Consider the following 15,156-nt stretch of genomic DNA (forward strand, 5'->3'; position numbering starts at 1 on the left):
GGTACTTAGTATCAGACAGTGCTGTCTGGACTTAAAGATCCTGACTCTGCAGAAGCACCAGTGTAAGGACATTTTTTAAGATTATGGCTGAGTTGAGACATAAATGGTACAATTTTCAGTGGCTCTGTGCCTAACCTGTACTGCACATCTTTTCTTCTTGATAGTAAGCATGCACTTACACTGGTTAGATGCATGTAGTTCAACAGACAGTACAGATGAACAGTTCTTTTTGGGCTGGTGGTTTAAGCTCTGTTGCCCAAAGGGTGAGCTCCATTCCACTGATTACTTGCATGGGAGGGGAAAAGAAAGAAAGAGTTTCTATCAAGTTTTGTGTTGCTTAAAGATTAAAACATGATTTTCTGTTGGTATGACTAAAGAAAGTTGAGCTTGAGAAGGAGGTTGTTTGGATAGCTGGAGTAGTTGGGTTCTTTGGGGTGAGGGGGAGAGTTGGGGCAAGTGGAAGGTGTATGGATGGCCCTAGGTTTGGTGGTTTTTAGAGTGGTAGCAAATCAGTGCTAGAAATGCACAAAATCTACAAACCTATTTCAGAGATGCCTTTAGCCTTGTACTCAGTGTGAACTAGGACTTTATGAAGCGGTAGTCTTGGTTGTTTGCCACAAGTAGGTGTATTCTATGCTTCAATTTAAGCCCTTTGATGATTATTTTCTTTGCTATTCATTAGGTTTAATTCTCAGTTTACTATTAGGTGTCACAAGCAGAGATGTGAAACACAAACATTCTAAAGCCAAGTTCCATGAAAAAGCAGAGCACAGAGTCTGGATTCCCCTGTTGTGCACAGAACTGAACCTTCCAGGTCAGGATGGGTTGTGTTTTCAACACCATCTGTTGTGCCTGGGGATGCCAATGCAATACTTTTTGTGACCAGTAACCTTACACAGTTTGCCACGAAGGAAAATGGAATGTGGATTTTGGTTTTAGTCATCAACTTCTACTCTTACATGAATTTGTATGTGCTTTCAGAAGGCCAGTTTTAAGAACAATTTATATGGCAGGAGAACTCATAACACATGTAAGATATTATTTAGGATTTTGGCTCTGAAATTTGCATATGGGAGATGACTGGTTTTTCGAGTTCTGACTCAGAAATATGCAGGTAACTTTGATAATCTTTTATTTCTAGAGTGTAAAAGCACTAATCACCCCAGCACTCTAAGAAACTTCTGTGGATTGTGTTGTGCATTTAGTAGCTCCTGGTTATTTTTTCACCGTGCACTTAGAGCAGATTCCAGTTAGCATATGAGTAACATCATGTCAGTCCTAGTTCTTTTGTTCTGACATCTCTTTTGGCTCCTGGTGCGATTTGGCCCGGTTTTCCAAAATGTTGATCCTGAGTCCAAATGTAACTTTGTGGGTGGTACATATGTCAAGGCCTAGTTCAGTATTTTTGGGCAGCAGTAGCATTTCATAATTCTTTTGAAATGAAAAGAAGAAACAAAGTTAACTGAAAAAAATGCAGCTAGATCTAGCTGGGCATGAGCTTGCCTTTTCTACTCCCCACTGCTCCTCCTGTTTTTCCATTTGGAAAAATAGAGGCTTACGTGGCAGAAGCACTTAACAGCCTTTAGGCTCATTCAGAGCTGGAAGCAATAGCATTGCCTTGTCTTTATAACCTTTCTTGTCATGCCCTGGTGACCACCAAAACCTCCTGGGATGTGGAAGATAGAGAGAGGGAGAGGGAAGGGTTGCAACACTGTGTTGTTAAAGCAGTGTGCTGGGCTGAATTACACAGAGGGCTGAATAAGGCCGTGCTGGCACTAAAAGAGCCAAACCACCCCCTCAGGTTCTCTGTGTATCTGTGTTTGATATACCTACTGCTGTATTATATCTTTTACATACAGTAAACAACAATATAAATGCAACTTTATTACATAAAATCAAGATAAATAGTCCAGAAGGTTGTAGCCTATGTGAAATAAACCCACATACAAAATGCAGGAGGTTTCACAGGGCAGAAATGAAAATCAACTTCATACCTTCTTTTTGTCTCCCCAGTGCAGTTGCTGAGTTGTTAGCTGAAAAGCTGTGCTTCATGCTTCTCTTGCAGCAAACCACACATAGACTATTATTAATTCTGTTTCTCTGGTAATGCAGGAGATAGGTACTTTTCTAGAGTGGCCCAGGTTGCTTTTCAGTGTATCTGTGCTACCTCTGCTGCTGTGGTTGCAGTTCTGAGCATTATTTTTTACGTGATGGCAATTTTTCAGGCAATAGCAACATCAACAGAAAAAGCACATTTGAGATGAGTTTGACACCCAAGTTCTAAGCCCAAGAGGTGACAGGCTATGAGTAACCACAAAATAAATCACTATAGCTCTCTGGGCCTCCCTCACTTAGTTGCACAGCTTCAGGAGGTCACAGGCTGGCCAGCTGCTCTCCCTAATCTGCTGATGGAACAAGTTGGCTGCAGCCCTTGGAACACAGCCTCCCCCAGTGTCCTTACACTGAGGTGTCACAGTTGAAGGCCTGAGGGACAGTGGTTTTTTAATGGTTCCCTGAAAGAACCTGCACTCAGCAGTGGGGAGCATTCTTTTGAAGGACACTGGCCTAAATGATACTTTTTTCCTTTCTTCCTAAAGCACAGTCAGTGTGAGGTGTTGTGCAGGAGAATATAAGGAGGAAGAGGAGAGAGGGGAAAAAGCTTGGTCCCTGTTTTTGTCAGCTTACAGGGCAGTGTAAAGTGAGGGCTTTGGTCTTAAATAGTTGTGGTCACCTTGCAGATAGTATAGTCTGTGTGTAAAGAATAGGCTTGTTTGTTCTTTTTAAGAGGGGGCTGCAAGTAGTTAAGCTACATCACCTTAGTTTTGTCTGCTTTTTTAACAAATATGTACAACAATGTGAACATCCAGTAGGAACGGTTCTCTTGTCAGGCTTGTGGCTTGATTAGTCATTTGACTGATGCCCACAATGGGCTCACCTGATACCCATTTTCTTGGTGGCAGAACACAGCTGGCTCTATGCAAGGCATAGTTCAGATTCCTCAATGATGTTTTCCCAGGTCTTCCAGTACTGTAGGTCCAGTTGGAAGCTTTGAAACATGCTCATGAGTAGTCAGAAACAGTAAATTTTTTGTTCTACATTCAAACCAGGATATCCAACTTAGTGAGTGGGGCAGGGATATTTGTTGGGAATAAAGGAAAGAACAAGAGCAAAATCCATGACCAACTCCTCCTTCCCAACCGAATGATGTTCCAGGTTTGAAACATCAGGGAAGTATTACCATGTTGGCTACTTATAGTAATTTGTGCCTCTTTGTTTGGTTTAAGAGCTAATTTATTTGCCCTGCCCAGTGCAGAATTCCATTTGAATGCCTTCACTGTATTGTGTCTTAGAGAGATGGCCAAATATTATGGTTGTATTTTCTAAGATATTCTTGACTACATGAAGGACCCACCACTGTATTTTGCAAACCTCACCTAGTTTCATTTTGGGATTTTATATACAGTAATATTTTTTAGTATGTGAGGGGAGCCCTCCACTACTGTTTCTTCTATGAATTTTGATGGCTTTTCTCTTTCTTCTTGGTCCTTCCTCACCTCCAGAACTCTAATATGATCCCTTTCTGTGATTACTGAGAAATTTAATGGTGGGGCTTAAATGTCTCTGCAATTCTCAGGAAGTCTGAGTCTTGCCTGGGTGATGCAGGATGTACAGCACCATTTATTGATCCCAGGCCTGTCCCATATTTGGTGAAGCAGGGGGCAGTTTGATTACAATATACGATTTCACCCTTAATTTTCAATTTCCTGCTGGTTTACGTGGCAGCCTTAACGTTGCATAAACACGATCCCATGTGACTCCCTGGAGCTCAGGCAGCCATCCTGGAGAGCTACACCAGGGGTTGGCCGTGGCTGGCAGGGGATCTGCCCAACACCTTCCCTGCCCCTCTGGTTTGTGTACCCGGGATGCTTTTGGTGTCACCCTGAGGGCTTTGGGCTTGGATGGGCCAGGAGGGAAGCACAACATGCAGGGAAGGGCTGAGGAGGGATGGCACTGTGGTATGAAGGGAAGCATGCCCCTCTGGGGCAGTGCACCTTAGCCAAAAAGCTGCAGCACCTGAGCTCAAGCATGTATCATGCAAACCACAGGACTCTACAGCTTGTAAGAATGACTGTCATCTTCTGTTGGTTTATTTTTTATTTCTCACTGGCAAAATTGCTAACCTTCTCACCTCATCAGTGTCAGCAGCTGGATATGTAAAAGGTAGAGTACACAGGCATGCAGTAAACAGAATCAGAGCACGAGCATTTACTTCTCTTGTCTCTTGTCCATGGGAAAGCTGCTGTGAAATGTGAAACCTCTGACAACCTTGACTGTTGCAGTCAAGGTCAAATGAGCACTAAATATCCTAAGACTTCAGCATGTGAAGCTTGTCTTGGTTTCTGTGGTCCTGGAGGGTGAGAACAGGATCAGACAGCTGTTTAACCCATGTGTACATGTCCTGTCATTGCTCACATTTCACATTAACAGTGCCAATCTAGGCATTGGTTAGTTTCTTGGGTTTGGAGTTGGTTTTGTTCGGGTTTTTTATTTGATTGGATTTGGGGTTTTTTATGACACTGTGTTATGGTATAGCTGGTACAATATCCAACAATATCTTACCTGATTAGGATGTTATTCCAGTACACCTCTTTCTTTGCAATCAATAGGAGCAGCCTGGCATGTTAGATATATTCTTATCTTCACTTTTCCTTTTAGTGAAATGGATAACTATTTACAGAAAACCTTCCTGCAGAAAAAGAAATTTACATCTTGGTTCAAAGACAGAGTCCCTAGGAAAAATAATGATTTTTTTTTTCTCCCCCCATTTTTGAAATCACAGCTGCTTGTTTCAGGGCACTGGGTCACTAATTGACTACAAGCTTCATAAATGTTGTTTGTTCTCCCCCCACAGGGCATACAAAACCATTGAAGAAGATGACTTAAAGTTTCCCCTTATATATGGAGAAGGCAAGAAGGTGGGCACATTTGCTTTCCTCAGACCAAAGGAAGAAGGAATTCTGTGCTGTTTACCATTCAGTTTAGCCCATGGCAGTCCAGTGTTTTCCACTCAGTATCTCTTTATTTTATCGTTTTGACAGCTTGAAAGAATATCTTGGTTCTGTCATAAATCAGTCTCATGTCTGGGGGGTGGTGGGGAGAGCTCAACATAGTAATAACCATTTTACAGCAGTCATTTGTTGTTTAGTTTGCTTTTGTTTTTCTTTCATTGTAAATAGGCTACAATGAGAGTGTCGTAAGTAATTGACTTTAAATGTTCCTCTTTTATTGTAAAATATAGTTAGAACAAAGCAGGGAGATATTTAATAGTGCTCTGAGATGCAAAACTCTAATTTAGGAAAAGGAGGGATCAGGGCAGGATTTGTAAAGTATAACACCTTTGACACTAGCTGAAGAAGATAAGGTTATGTGAACTCACTGTTGAATTTTTCTGACGTGTGAAGGCTGACAGTTGAAAGGGAGAAACACTGTTCTGTTTGTTATGCTTTGTTTTCAGCTCTGTGATTAAGAACAGTGAGATCGTTAGTGTTGGTCCCAGCAACCTTAGCTGGATGCAGCAGTAGGATCAATATAAGGATGCAGTGGTGTCAGTTTGCTGATATTGGTATGCTTGCTGTGTTTCTTAATAGTGCTCCTCTGCTGCATTGGGTTCTTATCTCAGTGCAAAAATAGATGCTCTTCAAAATCTGTCCATGTTTCGAAGGATCAGACCTGCAGCTTATCTCTGAATTTTGTTAGGTTTATAATTATTTGCAAAATGTTTCATGCACATCTTTTTAATTTACTTTCTTTTGGCTCTGTGGAGCCAGGAGTCACTGAGGCGAAATGATTCTGAGTCAGTTGCGCACTGTTAGTGATGGTGAGCTCCCTTGCTCAGAAGCTGCTGTGGCTGAGCTTGAGTTTGGGGGAAGTGATCTGTAGAGCACAGAGAGCAGGGTTCCCTGGGAGGCTGAATGGCTGGTCAGTCTTTGGAGCAGATTTAATGAAGGAGAGCCCAGAACCTCTTGGGACACCACTCATGTCACAGAGGAAGGTGCTGGGGGAAGGAAGTGGCAGATGTGAGGGAACTGCAGACCTGCTGTAGAGTGACTCTCCCTAGAAGAGAGCACTGTGGTCAGTGCTGCTGTCACGTGTGTCTTCAGTAATTTAAGGTGCCTTTGGCACTTTTCCCTGGTAAAGGGAATGTACAACAATATGTCAATAGGAAAATACCATTATTATGTGAGTAGTTGAGCTCCTTGTCCTCTTTGAAAAACCTATACTAACAGTATAATTTGCTGAAGGAATGCTCTCACAGACTGGTGTGGACAGTGAAGTGACTGGGTTAGGTTTCTGTAGACCCAGTACCTTAGAGATGGTGAGTGGGATGTGGATGAAAACAAAGCTTAATAAGGAGGAAAATGGAGATGGCTTGAGTGTGAAAAGTTTGACGTTGTTTTGCTGTGTTAAATCTAGCGTTTCTGGGAGAGAAAAGGGAATTCATCCCTAACTGTAGCAGTTACAGAGTAGGAATATTATCTCATTCCTTATTGACACAGTCCACGTAACAAGATTTTATCCCACTGCTTTTCTTTATTTCCAGGCTCGGGTTATGGCAACAATTGGAGTGACTCGAGGACTGGGAGACCATGACCTGAAAGTGCACGACTCCAATATATACATCAAACCTTTTCTGTCCTCATCTCCTGAGGTAAAACAGCCAAGGTTCAACTATCTGATTTGTGAGAGGGAAATAAATTTACTTAGTGTGTTTATTTGTTCCTCTCAAATCATCCCTTCTGACTGTAATCCAGTCCAGGTAACATGGTGCCCTTTCCGAAAGTGCAGCATGATAGTAACATCGACATAACAGGAACTAAGTTCATAGCAGATTCTAAGTTCCCCAGCTGTGTGCTGATTGCTCCACATCCCTGTGCTATGGTTATCCCAAAGCCTTGCCATTCAGTGTGACCGACACCCATCTCTCCCTCCACCTTCATGTGCTGCAGCTCCCATAAAGGCCTAGATCATGCTGCCGTCACAGAAGATGCAAATCCCTGTACTGCAGAAGGGATGTCTTCCACAGCAGTGTAGTATCCTGCTTTACACAGAGGATACCAGATCAACTCTTAAGCAGGAAAATGCCAAGAGTCATAGAAAGAGTACTTCATGCTTCCATCTGTATGCCCCTTAACCTTCAGTTCTTTTGATCGTTTTGTGCTAATATCAAATAATGACACTGTGCATTCCCAAGTGATGGTGTTATGAGGAGACTATGTGGTATTTGGATTAGGGGTAGTTTTAAATGCCTCCTTCATTTTTTGAATGGCCTCATCACAAGCAATTCCACCCACTTTTTGACCACTGGAGACCTTGCAGTGAAGAATATCAAGCCTTCCAAAGGGATTGAAATTTATTTGTTAACAAGAAACATGGAAGCCTTGCTTTTTTTTTCTCCCATTGTAACTGCATTCCTCCTGTTCCTACATCAAGGAACAGATGTCACATATTTTTCATAAAATATTAAGCAAGGGCAAACCATCTGATGACAGCACAAAAAGAGGCAGCTTTGCTTCCATGGCGCAAATGCTGAAAACTGTCCATTGTCAACTGGATTGCCAAAGTTTCAACCATATCCAGTATTTGACCTTGAATTTGTTGCTTGCTATAGCAGTATGAGAGAATGAAATCACACAAATAACATCATACTGCTAAGAAGGAACCAAATTATTAAATAAACCTTGCTTATAACATCTCCAAGGCAAATTTGTCATGAATGTTTCAGGCTGCTCAAAGAATCACCAACAAAAGTATCAACAAAAGCAGGTTCAATATTAAAATGAAAGCACAACAAAGTTTGTTGGCAGGGTTCACTCTACTACTTACTAGATTGTTGGAGCACACAGAGAAAAAATTGGACTAAAATCTAAAACCAATCAAGTTGAAACAAAAGTTAGCCAAAAATTATCTATGTGGGAGCTGGGGACAAAAAAACTTAAGGGTAAGAAAGGAGGATGAGGGAAAGGTTAAGGATAAAAAGGAATAAGGGAGACCCTCCTTTTGAGTCACAAGGTTCAGAGTAGACCCCCTTGCCAAACTTTTCCCCAGGCTTGACCTCCGGTTTAGGCCTAAAGGTTTTAACAACACTTAATCAATAGCTGAATTTAAACAATTTAACAGAAGATTCCATAGAATTTACTGTAAGCACAACAGTAACTTACTTATGGGCTTAACTTACAAATCTAACATATTTAAGAATTTAGCAGAGCAACATTCCTAGTACCTTTGTTGTGGTATATTCACTCTTATAGGTACAAAGACCTAAAAGAATATGTACACAGCCTGCTGTGGTCCAGGAGAGCTCAAAGGCTCTCACTTGGGCCCACTGTTTATAGGGTTGCACCAAAGTTGGTTTTAGCCATATTAATTTTCCATTCTGGCTGCAATTTGGGTGATAACTTTCTCTGAAAGTTTGATAACTTTGTTAGGATGTTGTTCCATTTGGGTTGTTATCCAGGTAAGAATAGGTTTCCAAGGCTGTTTGAAAAATGCCAGGAGCTCGTTACACAGCACAAGTTCCTGGGAGCAGACAGTGTTTCTGATCAGCTTGAGAGAAGCTCAGCCTAGGTGCTGTTCATCAAGGCCAAGGCCTGACAGCATTTCTGAGATCATAGTCTGGCCTGAGGAGAGGCAGGGAGGAAGGATGCACCACCACAATCCACCCCACAACTAAAGGAGATCTGGCTTACTCCACAGAGTGGCGGTGTGGTCCCCTCTTGCCTCCATGCCTATAAACAGAGATATAAAATTTATGTATGTTTATATTTATTATATATAAATTATATGTAAAATTCCAATTATAAAAATAAAAATTTTAAAAGTGCTGAGAGAACCCAGCCCTGAAGAAAAGAGGGAGATCTACAGACAGCCCCTTCTTCATGTTTCCTTGCTATCAATTGTGTACTTTCCCCCTCTGAATGTGTGGTGTCCCTCACTTGAGACCTGCTCCTGTTCTCCTCAGCCAGGCAGGCAGGAGCTCTGCCCTCCTCACTGTGATAGATTTAATGCCAGAAAAATGATGCAATTCCACCTATTTATTTCTCTTTCTGGCTTGCTGAGACTCAGTGTTTCTGGGGTACGTAATGGCTGCAACACAGCATCCCAGCAGTATCATCTCTGCCAATTGCTGCCGCAGTGTTTGTGCGTGTCTATAAACCAAAGCTTCTCATGGGCTTTTCCGATTTGTGGGGAATGTGTCTGTACATGTTCAAATTCTGGAATGTGGCATCCAGTTCGTATGCTAGCCACGTTTCAGGATCTCTTAACTGCTTTGCAAAAGGGGAGCAAAATTGGCTTTGTTTCCACATCCTCTTCACAGCTAAATTCAGCAGAAATGTATGAGGGCAGGAGGAGGAAAGACAGAGCACCAGCCACCTTAATTTAGAGATATTGGCAAAAAACCCCTGAGTATTATTAGGAAGTAGCATATGCTCCAACTTGCTTTCTATTGCATCTCCTCCTCTTAATCATCTCTTGCCTCTCTTCCCAGAGAGAGCTGCAGTGCTTTAACTCCTCATGTTTTCCCCTGACTTGTTCTGTCCAAACATGGGCAGCGCACCTTGCACAGAAACCGGCATTAAGAAACAACATCTTTATTCTGCCATCTGGGAGGCTTGGCATTTGGAAGCAAAGGCAGTGGTGTCAGGCAGCAGTCATATTTGGTCCCTGTGCAGCACTGGATTCTGAATTGTTTATACAGAGGTAGGGAAGCACAGTGTGTGGTTTCCAGACCTGGAAAAGGGGAGGCACAGGAAATTAAGGCACAGAGTGAGTCGTGACAGAGGGAAGATCCAAGTCCTCTGGCTCCCGTTTCTGTGCCATAATTGTAGTGTTCTTTCTCGAGTAAGGGGCAGTGTGGTGAGTTTTCTGAACATTTTACTTCCAGCATGACAAAGTTCTGGTATGCCATATCCACCAAAATTTAGCTCAAGGAAAGGTAAACATCCCTGACACTACATCCAGAAATAGGCATATAATAGTAATTTGAGGGTGGTGTGAAATGATACTTTGACAGAGTGCCAGGCTATGGGAGGAAAAGTCATGCAGCCAAGACTGACAAATGTAATCAGTATTCACTGGCTCAGCTGTTGTGAGACCAGATTTGGAGGACTTCTGCAGGTTGGTGAGCTCTAGAGATTTGCACCTTTTATAATGAACTAGAGTAGCACAAAGCAGGCAAGCCATGGCTGAGGCTGTCTGGCATGGAATTAAATATTTATTTTTCATAATGGAACAGTTAATTTGAAAGCTTTCAGCAGGAAGTTCTGCTTTTCAAAACTTAGAGCTGCCTTGTTGCAGATGAAAGGCAGAATTTTATCCTGAAATTTTTTGAATGGCATCTCAGCTATTTGGTGGGGAAAGATGTGGCTCTGATGGCAGCATTTGGCCCTTGCCAGCAAGGAACCCAAAGCCAGCCATCAGAGTAAGTGATAAGAAGGTAATGAAGAAAAATTTTTGTTATTCCAGTGTTCATAAAATCTTTCTGACAACTCCACAAATATGTCCAAGGAGACCATTTTAGATTCATATCTGCCTTTTGGAGAAATCCTCAGGAATTACACCATCCCAATAAACAAATAAAGCAAATACATAAAGAAGCACAGTATAATCAAAGGGAGTCAAAGTGGCTTCAGGAAGCAAATATCACACTTAAGTGGCTTCAGGTTCTTGAGGTTATGTTGACAAGAGAATTAAAATAATAATAATAATAAAACATACGGTTGATGCTCTTGCATGAGAGCACTTTGATTTCTCAGAACATTTGAGAAACTGTTGTGCATCACGGGTTATTAATATAAAAGATATGAAGCTACAGACAAAGTGGAAAGTTGGCACAGTCTACTGGAAATAGGCTAACAGGCAGGAAACAAAGGGTGGCAGTAAAAAGCTAAAAGGAGATTAATTGGTGAATGCTGCAGGGAGCAGTGTTGGGACCCACTTTTGATTATTTACATATAAATTACATGGAGAGTGGTATTGAAAGATCTCATCATTTGCCAGGAAAGCTGCACTGGATAGCACTGTGCATAAAAGGGAGGATACAATTAAGAAAGGGCTTAATTTATTGAAGTAGCTGGGTTGATCAATAGTGCAGGGAGTGAATGCAGGCTGTTGTTCAGCTGGAATTCCCTGAGGCCAGCTGCTGAGGAGCACCTCAGGTGGCTGCAGGCTCACATGTCACTGTTGTGAGCGGTTTTCCAGCCGCAGGGACTCGCCTTGGCTGCCTCTTAAAAACAAACGTGGCCAGCGAGGCACAGCGCCTTCGCAGGGCTGCCATGCTCCTTCGCAGCAGCCAAAGGCTGGGTTTGTCTGGTGGGTGGATCTGTTTGAAATGTAAATAAAAACCAGCCCACCTGTTTGTTCATTGCTTGCCCAGAGCAGTTTTCTCAGTGCTCTTGACTGCGTGTAGGTAATATATAATATGAGAAACAAGTACCTGGATTGAAGAAGGACGTTATTTGACAAACTGCATAATGCATGTTCAGAAAGATGTGTATGACTATGGGCTCTGGTGGCGTGTATCCACTGTTACCTGTCAGCAGATCTGTAAGTACTAGTCAGGTTAAGTAGTATTATTCTATCTGTAGGATATAAGGGTAACCCTTATATTGCTGTAGCTTGATGGTTGGCTGTGCTGCTGAGGTTCTTCTGCTTGTTCCTTACAGTTTTTACATTTTCTGGTTGCTGATGTCAGGTTCAGCCAGATAACAGGTCAGCTACTTTACATCAATAAGACATCAGCAGATGGGAGAAGTATGGTGACCAAACTTGGCTTCTTCCAGAGCTGCCCTGATATTCCAGAGAGATTAATTTAAATGAGTGAGAAACTCATTCTTCACACAAAAGGGATTGGTAGGCTGGAGGGAGTTGCTGAGAGGGCTCTCAGGACATCATGGGAAGCCAAGGACACAAATTCTGTTCTGCAGCGATGTCTGGCTGCAGAAGCAGCGATTCACAAGGAAAAGAATATAAAGATTCAAGATGGCATTGTTAAGAAATTTGTTAAGGGTGCTGCACCAGTTAAGGAAACATCTGCACTGCCAGTCATTTTCCAGCCAGCTGTCACCTGAAGGAGCAGGGTTCTGCAATGCTGCTTTACAGTGTGAGCAGCTTTGCACAAACTTGTGTCACAGACAGAACTCTCCTTAAACCTCACTCTTTACTTCCCTGAAATACAGCTACAGGAAGGAGGCAGTCATTGGGAATGTTTACTTTGGAATCTAAAAAAAATTAAATAGTAATTTTCATTGCAATCATTGAACTGCTTTTGTTTATGTAAGATTTAAAGGGCTATGGGTTCATTCCTGTTGCAGGCACTTAGGTAATTCCCTGGATGTCTCCTCATACTTCAAAACTGTGACATATCATACTCTGTCACCTTTTTTGTACAGTGTGGAGTGTGCTGTGGGTGCTGCACAGCGTGGGATGTGCGTGGAGTGGGTGTTCAGTGAGCCCTGCTGGGCTGAGCTTCCATTCCACGTGCTCTGGTGGTGCTGCCCAGCCTGTGTGCCTCCAGGAGCTCTGCTGGCACACTGCTCCAAGCCAGCTGAAGGCACTGGGTGCTACTGCAAGAGACCCTCACTGACCCAAGAAAGAACTAGAACAAAGGTGCTGGCAGAAGAATGAAGGGTTAGGAGCTGGTTACTTTCTGCACCTGGACAAGGCAGTCTGTGAACATAACCTGACCCTGCAATAGACTGGGCAGCTCTAACTTTTTTGTCAGCAACATATTAGGGGAACCTACAGCTGTATTTAAGAAATCCAAGGCAAGACACAAAGAAAGGACTTAAGGTAACTGGAAGGCAGATAAAACTGCATTTCATTGATTGTTTTGTTGCATGCCCTACTGGTCCTTATATGCAACAATTTTACATCAGTTGCCCCAAGCTTGTCCCCTGTAACCTTGGTACTCTCTTTTCCTTAGCCTGGGGACTAGCCAAACACCTCACTGTCCTCTGTGTCTTTTCTGACATCTAGTTTCTTCTCAACATATGCCTTTCTGCTGGAGGTGCCCACTTCACAAAGCTTGTCCTTTTGGAAAGTACCCTACCTTCTTCCTAGATTACACAATAAATCAGTGAATGCATGTTTTTTTTCTTGTTCCCCTAAAACAAAACATGTTCTTGATAAAATGGTCTCTTCTTGATGTTGCTGATGGACTGGCTGCAGGTAGCTTTGAAAAGTTTCTCATCCATCCCAGTGCCACTCCTCAGTCAGACAAAATGGTTGATTTCAGGAGGATTCCAATCAGTGATGCATGGTTTTGCTTTCCACCTTCTTCCCCACCGAAGCTGCAAAAATGGATCCTGTGATGTAATGTGTTTTTTGCCTCGGTTGGGATGTGCTTTTCCCAGCACAGATGTTTGAAGCTTGGTTAGCCCTACCAGGGGCCTGGTGCTGAGTGATCCCTGAGCATTAACTGTGATGCTTTCTCAAGTATTTGCTGGTCCCCAAGAGATCTGACCAGGACATGTGCTGTATATTGATGGTTGTGTTGGCCAACTCAGCCTCCACACCCCAGTGATTTCTGAGTTGCAACTGTGGGCTGTTAAGGCTAAAATAAATTCTGAAATAAATTCCCTGAGAGACAGGGACTATGACAGCTACTGATTTCTGTACAATAAGCTTGAGATGAGAGCTGTGCTGCATATAGGGGTCTTTTCTATATTCCCACTCAAGTCTGAATAAGCAGATATGCTCTAATGAAGAGAGTATCTTGCCTTGAATTTAATCCTCTCCAAAGTCCTTATTCAGCTGCTACCTTAGATAATGAAGTGAAGGTTACATTTTACAAATGACCTTCTTGTGCTTTAGAGTGAAAGGCGAACTGGTAAGGATTAGCAGTCAGATCTAGGTGATTTTTAAATTATTTTTTTTCTGTGGTACTGGTTGAAGTCCCATAAAAGCGTAATTACATTAAAAGGTCCAGGCATTTTATATGCATTGCCTGCTCCATGGCTCCTAAGGGGAGAGTGCACCATGAGGGAGAATAAAACAGCTCATATTTTCTTATGCCCAGTGCTTGTCCTGACTAACTGCTGTTAGTGGAGTCCAGGGCTGGAGCAGGGTGCATGATGAGGTGCACCGTTTCTGATTTTCAGTATAGGTGATCCTTCCCTCCTGTCTGCCTTACTGTGGTTGTTACAGTTCTTTCAAACTGTGGTTGTTGCTGTGGTAATTAAAATGCTCTGTGGTGCTTCCTAATGGCTCCCCATCACAACCTGGGAAATGCAGGCATTTCTCAGCTGGAGTAGAGCATGTGCTGGAAGGGGAGTTACACCAAGCTAAAGGCTTGTTTTAAAACACTTTCTATGACCTTTGCTTGCATTCTGGCTCAGCTGATGGCCCTGCAGCAACCCCCACTGTGACTGCCTCCACCACTCTCAGCCTCTCTGGGAAGAGGATGGTGGAAGTTGTTTTAAAAGGCAGGGTGTGAAGAGGTGCCAGCAGTGATCAGCCTGACTAGGGTTGCAGACAGACAAATTGAAGTCAGCGGGTATTTTTAAATAGTGCAAATAAGCTTCACTTTTGTGCAGATCCTGAATCAGTCTGTAGCTGCTGAAATCCTTACAGATACATGTGACTGAGCAGTTTTTCTGCATTTCATGGAACCACTCACTTGCTCAGGCCAAATTCGAGTGCAGCAGCTGCCTCAGGTTTAGAAAAGTGAATGCAATGCCGGCTGTCACACAGGCACTTCCAAACATGCAATCTGGCAGGCTTAAATGGATCAGGACAAATAGTGAAAACAATTATTTGTGAATATTTTATTAGAAAATATCAAAAATTCATCAAATAAATTATTCAGTTTCCATATGACTAGTCCTGCCAATGATAGGGAGGAGCCACATGCACTGAAGCCAGGCTGCCGGGTGGGGGAGGCTTCAAGTGCTTCTGGCATCAGACAGCAGAGAGCCTTAGAGCCTGGTTTGGAACACTTGATCCATCCCGTCTGGGTTAGCACCTGAGCCATGCTGAGCTGCAGCAGGGAGGGCTGCACTGAGACAGGCTCCACCAGTGCCATGGGAGGTTATGTCAGTGCCCTGGCTGCACCTGATAAACTCACAGCCAAACTCAGCAATGTTTCACAAACAGGTC

General features: G+C 42.9%; 1 protein-coding gene across 1 annotated transcript in view; it reads left to right on the forward strand.

The window, feature by feature from the left end:
• PPM1H (protein phosphatase, Mg2+/Mn2+ dependent 1H) overlaps positions 1 to 15,156 on the forward strand; it is a 131,310-nt gene that overhangs the window by 104,482 nt on the left and 11,672 nt on the right. The window contains exons 7-8 of the mRNA XM_066550185.1: positions 4,913 to 4,976; positions 6,602 to 6,709. Of these exons, the coding sequence (XP_066406282.1) occupies positions 4,913 to 4,976; positions 6,602 to 6,709 (172 nt within the window). The remainder of the gene's footprint in view (positions 1 to 4,912; positions 4,977 to 6,601; positions 6,710 to 15,156) is intronic.

Source organism: Molothrus aeneus, chromosome 5 (assembly GCF_037042795.1).
Source record: "Molothrus aeneus isolate 106 chromosome 5, BPBGC_Maene_1.0, whole genome shotgun sequence".
Taxonomy (NCBI): Eukaryota; Metazoa; Chordata; class Aves; order Passeriformes; family Icteridae; genus Molothrus; species Molothrus aeneus.